This window comes from Sminthopsis crassicaudata, chromosome 1 (assembly GCF_048593235.1).
Source record: "Sminthopsis crassicaudata isolate SCR6 chromosome 1, ASM4859323v1, whole genome shotgun sequence".
Classification (NCBI taxonomy): Eukaryota; Metazoa; Chordata; class Mammalia; order Dasyuromorphia; family Dasyuridae; genus Sminthopsis; species Sminthopsis crassicaudata.
Window position 1 is genome coordinate 667,437,025 of NC_133617.1, and position 13,700 is coordinate 667,450,724.

Consider the following 13,700-nt stretch of genomic DNA (forward strand, 5'->3'; position numbering starts at 1 on the left):
TTAACATATACTTTACCATATTTAACATGTATTGGACAACCTGTCATCTAAGGGAGGAGGTGAGGGAAGGAGGGGAAAAGTTGGAACAGAAAATTTTGCAAGGGTCAATGTTGAAAATTTTTTTTCAATGTTTTTACATTGACAAATGTAAATGACAAATTGTCAATGTTTTGTAAATTAAAAGCTATAATAAAAAAGAAGCTGAGATTACTTTAGAAGATAAAGTTCATAGTTCATAGAAAGTAGGTTTTGTGGTTTATGGATTTCTACCCCCAGTGGCCCATTTCAAAGATAACCCTTGGGTCATATTCTAATTCTTATCCCTATTTGCCAAACAGTCTGCCAGTGGACAAATGCAATGGGATCTGATTTTATTTGGTTCCAAAGTTATCTAAGGCTGCCAGTACACTTTTTGAATCACCTCACTTTGATTAGCACACTGTTATCTGATCGGTCTAGTGCTTTTCTGAAATCCCACATGTTGCATTCTTTATGTTTCATTCCTTCCACTTACCCACATTGATCATGGTCTTGATCTGACTTTTATTAGGAGCCTCAAATTCTAGATGAAATCTTAGGAACTCAAGTGCATAAAAATTTTCTGGGGAATACTAACTCCCTTCCCAGAAGTGCAATAAATCTACCAAATGTAGTAAAAGACAGCATGGCATAATGGGGAGACTGCCAGGCCTGATTCAAGGTAATTTAGGGATTTAGGTTTGATATTGGAATGAAATGAGCCATTTATACACCATCTATCAGTTATCAAGTGAACATTTAGTTAGCCATATTCCTTACAGAATATCTGGCAATGAATGATACAGCATTGATTTCTTGGACCACCAAAAAACAAAAAGGTCAAGAATATCAAGGGAATTAATGAAAAAAGAAATATAAAGGATAGTAGCTTAGTAGTATTTAACCTAGAATTGTATTATAAAGCAGCAGCCATCCAAACTATTTGGTACTGATTAAGAAATAGAGTGGTGGATCCATGGAATAAATTAGATATACACAACACAATAATCATTGACTATAGCAATCTAGCAATCTTCTCTTTATGTTGGCCATGTTGGTACATTGGTCAGAAGCCTGAGAGGGAAGTTCCTGACTCCACATGTATTGGCTTTTGTAATTAGGACAATAGGAAACTACATCAAAAGCCTTAGTTCCTTGGGCCAACTAAGTCTCAATACTGGTCTTAATGGTTAAGGAAAAAACTAGCCTTGCTTACATGAGGTATGACACTAGTACCCTAGCTTACATGGTAGGGCCCTGGAAATAAGGTTTCTCTCATACCCGATATTTTAATGGCAACATCCTAGTTCTAGTGGATCTTCCACCAATTGAGTGACTTCAGACCCATTACTGGATAACCCTAATACTGAAAATGCAAGCAGTCTGCTTAAATAACTTAAATAAGAGAAACAGTAAAATAGAAAAGAAAAAAAAAAAGACAGCAATATAACACTCCACCCCCCCATTCACCCAAAAGAATAGGAAGAATCTTAACTATCAAGTCACCAAAAAGTGGTCAGTGACACCTAATTTTTAAAGTTCATAATGGGTTTAGTAATATCAATCAGTGATGATGAGCATAAACAATACCAGGAACATATAGATGATTACACTTTTTAAAAAAAATTTTAATTAATTTTATAATTATAACATTTTTTACAACATTATCCCTTGTATTCCCTTCTGTTCCAAATTTTCCCCTACTTCCGTCCACCCCCTCCCCTAGATGGCAGGCATTCCCATACATATTAAATATGTTATAGTATATCCTAGGTACAATATATATGTGCAGAACCAAATGTTGTTGTTGTTCTTGTTACAAAGGAAGAATTGGATTCGGAAGGTAAAAATAACCTGAGGAGAAAAACAAAAAAATGCTAACAGTTTACACTCATTTCCCAGTGTTCCTTCTCTGGGTGTAGCTGATTCTGTCCATCATTGATCAATTGGAATTGGATTAGCTCTTCTCTATGTTGAAGATAGATGATTACACTTCTAACATAGTCATAAGCCTTTATTATTCATATGTAATATGAGAGTTAGGAGGTTATTACTCTTTTGTATGAAGTCTGCTTTGGTATTAAATAAATAAAAACACTTGCCATAATCTTTTTGGTGTTTCTTGGACCACCAAAAAACAAAAGGTCAAGAATATCAGGGGAATTAATGAAAAAAGAAATACAAAGGATAGTAGCTTAGCAGTATTTAACCTAGAATTGTATTATAAAGCAGCAGCCATCCAAACTATTTGGTACTGATTAAGAAATAGAGTGGTGGATCCATGGAATAAATTAGACATACACAACACACTAAGCATTGACTATAGCAATCTAGTATTTGATAAAATCCCAAATGTCAGCTTCTAGGATAAGTGTAATGTCTAGACTAGCTTTCTGGAGGATCTCTTGATGGACCTTGGTCTTGGGGGGAGAAGTGATAAAAGCAGGCCAGCCACCACGAGCCTGGTCAAAGATAGAGTCTGGAGTCTAGAGTCTGGAGTCTGGAATCTGGAGTCTGGAATCTGGATTCATCTCTGTGTCTGTGGCTTAGACTCTCAGATCCTAGTCCTCTCAGCCCTTAAATACCTCAGTATGATTATATCACTACAGCAACTGAGCCTGTGCCAACTGTGGAACCATTATATCACCGTATCACATTAAGTATATGCTAAATAGAATGATTACCTCATTCATCATATTAAATATATGTTTAACTAGAGAACCATTATCCCATCGATCACACTGAGTAGGTGCTTAACAGCACCCTGCTATCCTTGAATCAAGTATACCTTTTCAGAGTTTTTGCCCTCTACAGATAAGAAATTACTATTTGACAAAAATTGCTGGGAAAACTGAAAGATAATAAATATGTCAGAAACTCGGCATAGACCTCTATTTCACAACCCATATCAAAATAAGGTGAAAATGGGTTCATGATTTGGGCATAAAAGATGAGATTATAAACGAATTAAGGGACCAAGGAATAATTTGCCTATCAGATCTTTGGAGAAAGGAGGGATTTATGACCAAAGAAGAGCTAGAGACCATTGTGAAAGGCAATTTGGACACATTTGATTACATTAAATTTAAAAGTTTTTGCACAAACAAGGCCAACAGAAAAAAGATTATAAAGAAAGTACAAAACTGGGAAAAAATCTGTATAGCCAGAGTTTCTGATAAAAGTATCATTTCTAAAATATATACAGAATTGTTAAATTTATAAGAATATAAGCCATTCTCCAAATGACAAATGGTCAAAAGAAATGAACAGACAATTTTCAGATGATGAAATTAAAACTATCTATAATCATATGAAAAATGCTCTAAATCACTAATAATTATAGAAATGCAAATTAAAACAACTCTGAGGTACCACCTCATACCTCTCAGATTGGTTAAGATAAAAGGAAAAGATAATAATAAATGTTGGAAGGGATACGGAAAAACTAGGACACTAATGCATTAGTTGGTGGAGTTGTGAAATGATCCAATCATTCTAGAGAACAACCTAGAACTATATCCAAAGGACTATAAAATTATGAATACCTTTTCATCCATCAGTGCCATCACTAGGCCTATATTCCAAGGAAATCATAAAGGAGGGAAAAGGACCCACATGTGCAAAAATGTTCATAGCAGCTCTTTTTTGTGGTAGCAAAGAATTGGAAAATGAGTAGATGCCCATCAATTGGGGAATGGTTGAATAAGCTGTGATATATAAAGGTAATGGAATATTATTGTTCTATTTTTTAAAATGATGAACAAGCTGATTTTAGAAAGGACTGAAAAGATTTAAATGAACTGAAGCTGAGCCAAGAATACATTGTACACAATAACAGCAAGAACATGCAATGATCAATTATGAAAGGCTTGGTTCTTCTTAATGGTTCAGGGATCCAAAACAATCCCAATAGACTTTGGACAGAAAATATCATCTGCATCCAGAAAAAGAACTATGAAGATTGAATGTAAATCAATACATGCTATGTTCATTTCCCTTTTTCTATAAAAAGAGGGTTTTCTCTTTTATTCTGATTTTTATTTTCCAACATGATTCATAAAGTAATATGTGTTAAGAATTAATAAATCAAAGACCAAAAAGGACTATAAAGAGCATTAATAAAAAAAAAGACAGTACCAGATCTAAAACTATTTTGTAGAGCAGCAATTGTCAAAACCATTTGGTACTATGTAGAGGGCTAGAACTCTGAAGAAATATACTGAAGCAAAGATATTTACAGCAGGGTGTTAACTCAGTGGAATTGATGGGATAATGGTTCTCTAGTTCACACATATTTAGTGTGTTGTAGTGATGTAATTGCTCTAAGGTATATAAGGGCTGAGAGGACTGGAAATGAGACATTCCATCTTTGACCATCCTCCTGATGGCTCTCCTGCCTCCTGCACTCCTCCACTAACATCAAAGCTGGTCCCAAGATCCTCTGGAAAACTAGCTGGACATTACAGTACTAGACGAGAAATAGCATGATAGATCAGTGACTATGGTAATCTATTATTTGATAAAACCCCAAAATGGCAGCTTCTAGGATAAAAATTCACTATTTCACAAAAATGCTAGAAAAACTGGAAAATAATATGTCTGACACTCAGCATAAATGTACATCTCTAAGGTCAAAATGGGTACATGATTTTGACATAAAGGATGATACCATAAGCAAATGAGGAAAGCAAGGGATAGTTAACCTATCAGATCTTTGGAAAATGGAAGAATTTATTATTAAAGAAGAACTACAGAACATTATGAAATGCAAAATGGACAACTTTGATTACATTAAATTAAAAAGTTTCTGCATAAAGAAAACCCAAAGAAACAAAATTAAAAGGGAAGTACAAAGCTGAGAAAAAAAAATTTACAGCCAGTTTTTGTGATAAAGACCTCATTTCTAAAATATATGAAGAACTATTGTCAAATGTATAAGAATACAAGTCATTCCCCAATTGAAAAAATGGTCAAAGGATATGAACAGATATTTTTCAGATAAAGAATTTAAACTCATCTATATTCATATGAAGAGATGCTCTAAATCACTATTGAGTAGAAAAATGAAAATTAAAATAACTCTGAGTTAACATCTCACACTTCTCAGATTGGCTAAAATGACAGGAAAAGATAATGATAAATGCTAGAGAGAATGTGGGGAAACAGGGACACTAAAAGCATTGTTGGTGGAGGTGTGAAATGATTCAGCCTTTCTGGAGAACAATTTAGAACTAGATTAAAGGGATATAAAACTGTGCATATCCTTTGATCCCATCACCTCAGAAACTATTTTGATTTAATTTTCTTTCTTTTGAGATTCCAATAGACTTAATCCTTCTCGAAGGTGAAATATTTGAGATTTTGTCTCCTTTTCAATTTTCAATATTTTCAATGTTTTCTTGGAATGATGAAAGCTTAGATTCTGCATCCCTCTTAATGGCTGGTTAAATGAATCCCACTTAGAGTTTTTGATTTTGGGCTAGCAGGAAGAGGAATATGAAATATGCCTGGCAATGTAGGCTAGCGCTAAATCCTGAAGGGTCCTACCCGTCACACTAAGAGCAAAGATTTTGTTGTTGTTTTTTAAATTAGAGGCCAAAGAGAACCAAAGAAGGTTCTTGAGCAATGAAATGACTTGTACTTTGGGAGGATTTTGGCTATAGTGTGGAAGAAAGATGGGAGGAGGTCAAGAATGAAAGCTAGGAGATTAATTGGAAAGATTTTACAATGATCCAAGTGAGAGATGTCAGTACTAGAGTGTGTGTGTGTGTGTGTGTGTGTGTGTGTGTGTGTAAAAGAAAAGTTGAAATATAGATTGTAAACTAAAAAGAACTAGTAAAAATTAAAGAGTGAACATGGGAACTAAGGGAGAGGGAAGGATCAAGAAGGACTCCAAGATTGCAAACCTACATGCCTGGGAGGGATCTTCCACATGAACAGAAGACACTGAGAAGGGGCAGGTTTAGGGGGAGACAATTCATTCTGTGGGGCATGTTGCTTTTGAGTTGTTTGAGGGCCATCCAGCTAGACAGGTCTGGCAGGCAGTTGGTGCAGAGCCTGGAGCTCAGAAGAGAAGTCAAGACTAGAGGACATGAGCTCCCTTTGGCTTCACTTTCTCAAGTGAAGCTGCTTAAGTCTCCCCTAAAAATCTAGGGGTATGCCTGGAGAGGCGGGGGTGTCTCTTCTCTAAAGCCTTCTGGCTGCAGCACCCTTCAAGGTAAGTTCTTCTCATCTGTACTGTTAGGTGCTAACCTCAGTTCTATATAACCACATACATGAAGTTAGCTTTTACCAAGGGACGTTTCCTTTGAAGATACAGCCATAAAAGAAGTATAAACATTTCCCTCCCCCCTGACCCTCTTTACACTTTCCTCTATAGCACTTCAGACTCTCAGAGAACAGGCTCAGACTTCTATTATAGCATTTGTTCCATCAAGTTCACATTTAAATGGAGCATTGCTGCTGGTTAGTCTTCATGTCAAACACTTTCCTTCTCTGTAAAATTATACTCAGTGAATAATTGAGTTCCCCTTAAATGTGATATTTGTTTCTTTCATAGTAGTAAATGCACTTTACCTGATCAAATTATTTTTTCTTTTGGATTTTGCAGCTTACTTTCCCACATGGCAGCCACCTCCCCTCCTGCCTCAGCTACATCGACTGACCTTGGAAACACCAGCATCTATGACTATGACTATCTTGACAGTTTCCTGCATACAGTCTGTAGGAAGGAAGCCATTTTGTCCTTTGGCCAAGTATTCCTGCCTACCTTCTATTCCCTGGTGTTTATCCTGGGTCTGGGGGGAAACCTTTTCTTCCTCACTGTCCTCCTCTACTCTACCCATAGAAGAGAGGTAACTGAAGTATACCTGCTGAACCTGGTTGTTTCTAACCTCCTCTTTGTGCTGACCTTGCCTTTCTTTGGGGTCTCTGCAGCCTGGCATTGGGTCTTTGGGGAAGCCCTCTGCAAAACCATCTGCACTCTTTACACTGCCAGCTTCTATAGCAGCATCTTTTTTCTTGGTTGCATGAGTCTGGAAAAGTATCTGGATGTTGTCCATGCTCAGACCCACCATCACCTGTGGACCCCAGCAAAGAGCTGGCTCCTTTCAAGTGGGGTATGGGCAGTGGCCCTGGTGCTTTCAATCCCTGACCTGGTCTTTGCTCAAGTACATGAAGGTCCTGGTGCTGTGCTGAGTTGTCACCTGGACTTTGGATATAATGGACCTGTCTGGAAGGTGCTTCTTCGTTTTAAGCAGAGTATTCTGGGATTCATCCTCCCGCTTTTTGCCATGATCTTTTTCTACACCCGAATAGGGTGTGTTCTCACAGTCCTAAGACCTCGGGGCAGGGGTCGAGCCCTGTGGGCAGCTGCAGCACTAGTGATGGTCTTTTTTACACTGTGGTGTCCCTATAACATCACCTTGTTGTTGCACTCACTGCAAGACTTACAGGTCCTTCAGGGCTGTGAGGTCAGCAAGCGTCTGGACTATGCACTTCAGGTGACAGAAAGCATTGCTTTCACTCACTGCTGCCTTTCCCCTTTCCTCTATCTCTTTGTCCACCATCGGCTCAGGAAGCATCTCAAAAAGGTTCTAGAAGCCATCTTCAAAAGATCCCGGGAATCCTCCACTCCCCATCCCTCTCAAACCAGTTATTCCACAGCCGACGAAGAAATGACTAGCACTGACAATTGGGAAGAAAGGTTACAGGATCATGAAATTTAGAGCAAGAAGATTCTTAAATTCTTTTAGTTTAATCTCTTCATTCCACATGTGAGGGAACTAGGAGACAGTATATGTGACTTGGATAGGGTCACCAAAAAGTAAGTAGCAGACCTGAATTTAGAACCCAAGTCTCATTAGACAGAACTTCTTCACAACCTTCAGTAAATATCCTGTTGGCTTCTTGTAGCCAAAATGATCAACCTAAAAATCAGGAAAGCTAGATTGGAATCCCAGGCTTGTCACTAAATTATGTAACAATTGCATGGTGCTTGGTGCAGTAATCCTAAATTCTTTATATATAAGAACTCTTTGTTAACAATAGAAAAAAAACCCTTCATATAAAAATGGATATATTAAGCCATACTCCAATTGATAAATGGTCAAAGGATATGAACAATTTTCAGATGAAAAAATTAAAACCATTTGTAGTCACATGAAAAAATGTGCCAAGTCATTTTTGATTCCAGAAATGCAAATTAAGATAATTCTGAGATACCACTATCCACCTCTGAGACCAGCTAAGATGACAGGAAAAGATAATGATAAATATTGGAGGAGATGTGGAAAAACTGGGACACTAACACATTGTTGCTGGAATTGTGAACTGATCTAACCATTCTGGAGAGCAATCTGGAGCAATGTTCAAAGGATCGTCAAACTGTGCATACCCTTTGATCCAGCAGTGTCTCTACTGGGTCTGTATCCCAAAGAGATCTTAAAGGAGGGAAAAGTACCCATATATGCAAAAATGTTTGTAGCAGCCCTTTTTGTAATGGCAAGGAACTGGAAATTGGGTGGATGCCTATTAGTTGAGGAATGGCTGAATAAGTTATGGTATATGAATGTAATGGAATATTATTCTATAAGAAATGATCAGCAGGGTGATTTCAGGAAGGCCTGATGCTGATGAACTGATGCTAAGTGAAGTGAGTAGAAGCAAGAGAATATTGTATGCTGCAACAAAAAAGATTTCGTGATGATCAACTCTGATGGATGTGGCTCTTTTCAACAATGAGGTGATTCAGATCAGTTCCAATGGTTTTGTGTTGGAAAGAACTATCTGCATCTAGAAAGAGAACTGTGGGATTAAAGGTGGATCACAATATAAAATGTTCACTTTTTTGTTGTTGTTTGCTTGTTGTTGTTTTTTTCTTTCTCATTTTTTTTCCTGTTTGGTGTTATTTTTCTGGTGCGATTTTCGTATGTGAAAATATGTTTAGAAGAATTGCTCATTTTTAATATATATCAGATTGTTTGCTGTCTAGGGAAGAACATGAGGAAAGGGAGAGAAAAAATTGGAACATGGGGTTTTGCAAAGGTGAATGTTGAAAACTATCTTTGCATATATATATATATACATATTTGGCTGAGGCAATTGGGGTTAAGTGACTTGCCTAGGGTCATACCACTAGGAAATATTAAGTGTCTGAGGTCAGATTTGAACTCAGGTCCTCCTAACTTCAGGGCTGGTGCTCTATCTACTGTGCCACCTATTTTGAAAATAAAGACTGTTATCTTTTAAAAATGGATGTATGTACATTGACTAATTAAAGAAATATATAGTAATGACATAGTAATATATGGCATGGATTCTCAGACCCTTCTAGGAATTCTGTGCCTAAGAGAGCCACAGGCTACATTCTGGGATCCACCAGTATGGCAGAAACAATTCTGAATTTGGAGTCAGAAGCCCTGGCTCCAAAGTTTATCTGGGTTATGTACTCTCTCAATGATCTTCAGCTACTCGCTTTCCTCTCTGAACCTCACATTTTTCAGTTACAAAATAAAGAAGCTGGTATTATAGGAAAAAAATTTAAATCATATGAGAAAGATCATGAAATTGTGCACACTCTTTGATCCAAATAGCTCACTGACATATTTATGCCGTAAGGAATCTATAAAATTGGACTAGCAGTTCCTACCTCCCAGGCTGTTATGAAGACCAAAAGAGATTTATAAAAGCACTTAGCACAGTGCCTGGCACATAGCAAGTGCTATATAAATAGTAGCTTGTGACAATTAGATTATGATTATTACCAGGGAGGTTAAAGTTAGAAAGAGATATTTCCTGTATTGCAAAATAGTTATAGCAGCACTATTATATTAGCACAATTCTGGAAACAAAGTAGGGGCCTCCAGGGTGAGAAATGGGTGAACAAATTATGGTCTTTAAATGCCTAAAGAAGGGGTGTGTGTGTGTGTGTGAATGTATGGCACATGTGTATAAAGATTATATGTCATGGATCTGTGTAAAAGTGGCTCACAAGAAGTATAACTTAGTTTACAACACAGATTGAGTAGAAGATTGAGTAATCATTCTGTTCTCCACTATGGATGGAGAGCATTATTCAAATCCCAGGTTTGAGCTCTGGATAACAAATGTCATGGAAAGTTATTGTAAGAAATGACAAATGTTGAGAATTCTGAGAGTTTCTGAAGGACTTTATGACCTGATACAAGGTAAAACAAGCAGAACAACTACTATAATAGTATATATAATAATAATATAAATTCAACAACAACATTGGAACCAAGTCAAAAACTGGCCCCAGGAAATAACTAAGAAAATGCATCTCCCTCCTTTTGATGCAATTGTCCCTGCTCTAAAGGGGCTTGTTTTCTAAAGGAAGAAGCCAACACCAAAAAAGAAGGTCATGGTGGGAAAAGTTTATTATAAATTTAGATTTAGAACGGTATAAGAATTTGTTGTTCAGGCATTTCAGTCATGTCTGACTCTTTGTGACCCCATTTGGGGTGTTCTTGGCAAAGATACTGGAGTGGTTGGCCATTTCCTTCTGTATAAAATTATTCTGTATAAAAGCATCATTGGGTGAGGAGTTCATTCCATAGGTCCAGCATTAGAAACAGTCAATTGGCCAAACAGGGAAACCAAAAAGATTTGCTGATCTTAACATGGAAGTAGGTTATGTAAAGGGAACATCTTCTCTCAGAAGATGTAATAAACACCCACCTACACATAGACACACACACACACATATGCATACACCTTCACCCCCCCCACACACACACACACTCTACCATTCCTCCAGCCTATGCTAATTTTACTCCAGAGTAGACTCAGTTTGTAGAAGAAAGTTTCCAACATGTTGGGGATGGTGGGAAGATAAATGCAAATTTTCATGAGAAAGACAAAATGCAAGAAGCTTCAAAGAGGCACCAGAAGAGAGAGAGAGGAAAAAAAAAACAACCAATGATAGATCCAGAAAGCTGCAGCCTCTCCCCACTATCAACTCTAGCTAATTCCCACCAATGATAAGCTTTCTCCCTTGCAGACATCCTCCTAGTTAATGTTTCTACCCTTAAAAACCTTAGTTGCAAGATTTCAATGCTCTGAAGTTCTGTTGCAAAGACACATCACCTTTGAGACCCTGGAGATATAGGATTGGATGTTTGAAATGATGGGTAAGAGTTCTTCAGAAAGTGTTGAGAGAGGGGACTTCCAAATCTGTTTTCTCTTTCCATCTATCCACCATCAAAATACTTCTATATTTGAACCATTCCCTATGATGTCTAAGAAATGAGAATGACCAGAAAACTTACAATCCATGTATCTCTTCCATTTGTAGGAAGAGCCAAACTAACCAGTAGAAGAGAAAAAAAAAATTCTGCTACCCCTTGGATACTACTTACTTTCAACAGCAGCATCTTCTACCTAGAAGATATTGTCTTCACTCCCATTGTACAGATGAAGAAAGTGAATAGTATTAGAGCTAAATAAGAGAATGTGTGAGACAAAGGGGAGCTGCTCAGACTAGGCCTCTTGGAAGTACTGCACAGATTCACAGTATGTTCAGAAACTTCTTTTTATCTATTCATCCAAAGGCTCTAGAGATCTAATGCCCACTAACCAAACAAAACACACACAAAAACCAGACTGAAAAAACAAGATGGCAGTTTTATTCATGTAATAACCAAATTATACTAGAACCTCCAACTCAAAGCAAACTCAAGGCAACAAATCTACATATTCTCATGCCAGGAAGAAAACTCTTATACACAATCCCAGAATATCAGAGTTCAAAGGGAATTTACATCATTGGAGTTAGAACGTTAGGGACAACACATCATCTCACTCCAAATGCTTCATTGGACCCAAGAAGAAATTGAAGCTCAGAGAGAGACTGTGACATGCTAAAAGTCCCACAACAATTTAGCCAGAGAAAGGGAATGGATGCAGGTTATGAGATTCCTAGTTCAAGGGTTTTTCTACCACACCACACTGCCTCCTGCCCACACACTCTGCTGATTCCACTAAGTAGTCCACTTGGTGAGCACTGGATCATGAGTGGAAGAGATCATCAAATTATAAATCCCACAATAAAGAGTAGGGCTTTGCACACAATAGGTGCTGAAGAGATGATTGTTGAGTTGAAATGCACTGTATTAGTCTCAGAGGAAATCAAATATAACTCATAACTAATCAAAAAATACCCTCTCTTGGTTGAATGGTCTTGTAAAACTTTAATATTTTATTTTTACCCAATTTTATGTAAGGACAATTTTTAACATTCATTCTCTAAAAATTTTGAATTCTAGATTTCCTCCTTAGCTCTCTCACCTCCTCCCTCTCTGACAAGCAATTTGGTAAAGGTTATACAATTGCAATCATATAAAACATAGTTCTACATAAGTCACATTTTGAAAGAACTCATAGACCCAAAGGATAAATACACATGATAAAAAGAAATTAAGCAAAAAATAATATGGTTTTATTTCCATTCAGACTACATCAATTCATTCTCTGGATTAGGAGAGCATTTTCATTAATTCCATGGAATTGTGTTGGATCACTATATCAATGAGAACAGCTGCTATTCAATTAATCTTGATACAATATTGCTGTTATTATGTACCATAGTTTCCTGATTTTGTTCATTTCAGTTTGTATCAGTTCATGTAAGCCTCTCCAGGTTTTTTCTGAAATTAGTCTGCTCATCATATCTTATTGGAACATATATTTTATTTCTATTATATAACACAACTTACTCAGCTATTTCCCAATCATGAACATCCATTCAATTTCTAATTCTGTATCACTAGAAAAAGACTGATTGAAATGTATTTATACAGATAAATCCTTTTCCCCGTCTTTTGAATCTGTTTGGAATAGAAGCTTAGTTTTAGTGTTGCTGGATCAAAGGCTATGTACACTTTGATAGCCCTTTGGGTGGAATTCCAAATTGCTTTTCAGAATGGTAGGATGTTTTCTTATAAATTGGACCCAGTTCTTTATATATTTGAGAAATGTGACCTTTATCAGAGACACATGCTATAAAAACTGAATGACTCTGATAGATAATGGGAGATATGTTAATATATCTCACCAAACATACAACAGTCAACCAATCAAAAAATCTTTGGTTATCAGTCAAGGCATTCTCTGTCCAAAGAGTGCTGGGGAAATAGTCACCAATCCTTATTATGATACAATTTGGGAAGCATCCTCAAGTTGGTAAACCAGTGGCAAAATATCAAGCATATCCATGAATCTAAAGGTGGATTAAATTTTAGTAAATAGAGATATGGAAGAGAATATTCTGGGCAGAGTATCATAAGATAAAGAGTTGGAAAGGATTAAAGATCACCAAGTCAGACTTTCATTTTGTGTAAAAGGAAGCTGAGCCTTATAAAGGTAAAATAACTCTCAACGTTCAGTTACAAAAAGTAAAGCTGGGACTTGAATGATGGTTTTTTATTTCAATCCAATGTTCCTGATACAATAGCATGCATGAATAAAGACTGATATATTAAACCAGTCAGAGAAACTTTGAGAAACTGTGAATGATGCATTTAGAGGAAAAAAATAGTATTTATAGGGAATCTATGGGAGAAGAAGGTGGGTAAAAAAAAAGAGTGGGACATGTCTGTTGGGTGCTTTGAATACTGGATTAAGGATTTTGGGCTGTATCCTATAGGCAATAGGAGGTGCAGGAC

General features: G+C 36.8%; 1 protein-coding gene across 3 annotated transcripts in view; it reads left to right on the plus strand.

Moving 5' to 3' along the window:
- Positions 1-9,270, plus strand: part of ACKR2 (atypical chemokine receptor 2) — an 83,416-nt gene extending 74,146 nt beyond the window's left edge. For all 3 annotated transcript variants that reach the window (XM_074283167.1, XM_074283166.1, XM_074283168.1), the window contains one exon: positions 6,629-9,270. In XM_074283167.1, the coding sequence (XP_074139268.1) occupies positions 6,642-7,745 (1,104 nt within the window). In that variant the 5' untranslated portion in view covers positions 6,629-6,641 and the 3' untranslated portion in view covers positions 7,746-9,270. The remainder of the gene's footprint in view (positions 1-6,628) is intronic.
- Positions 9,271-13,700: the final 4,430 nt, after the last annotated feature.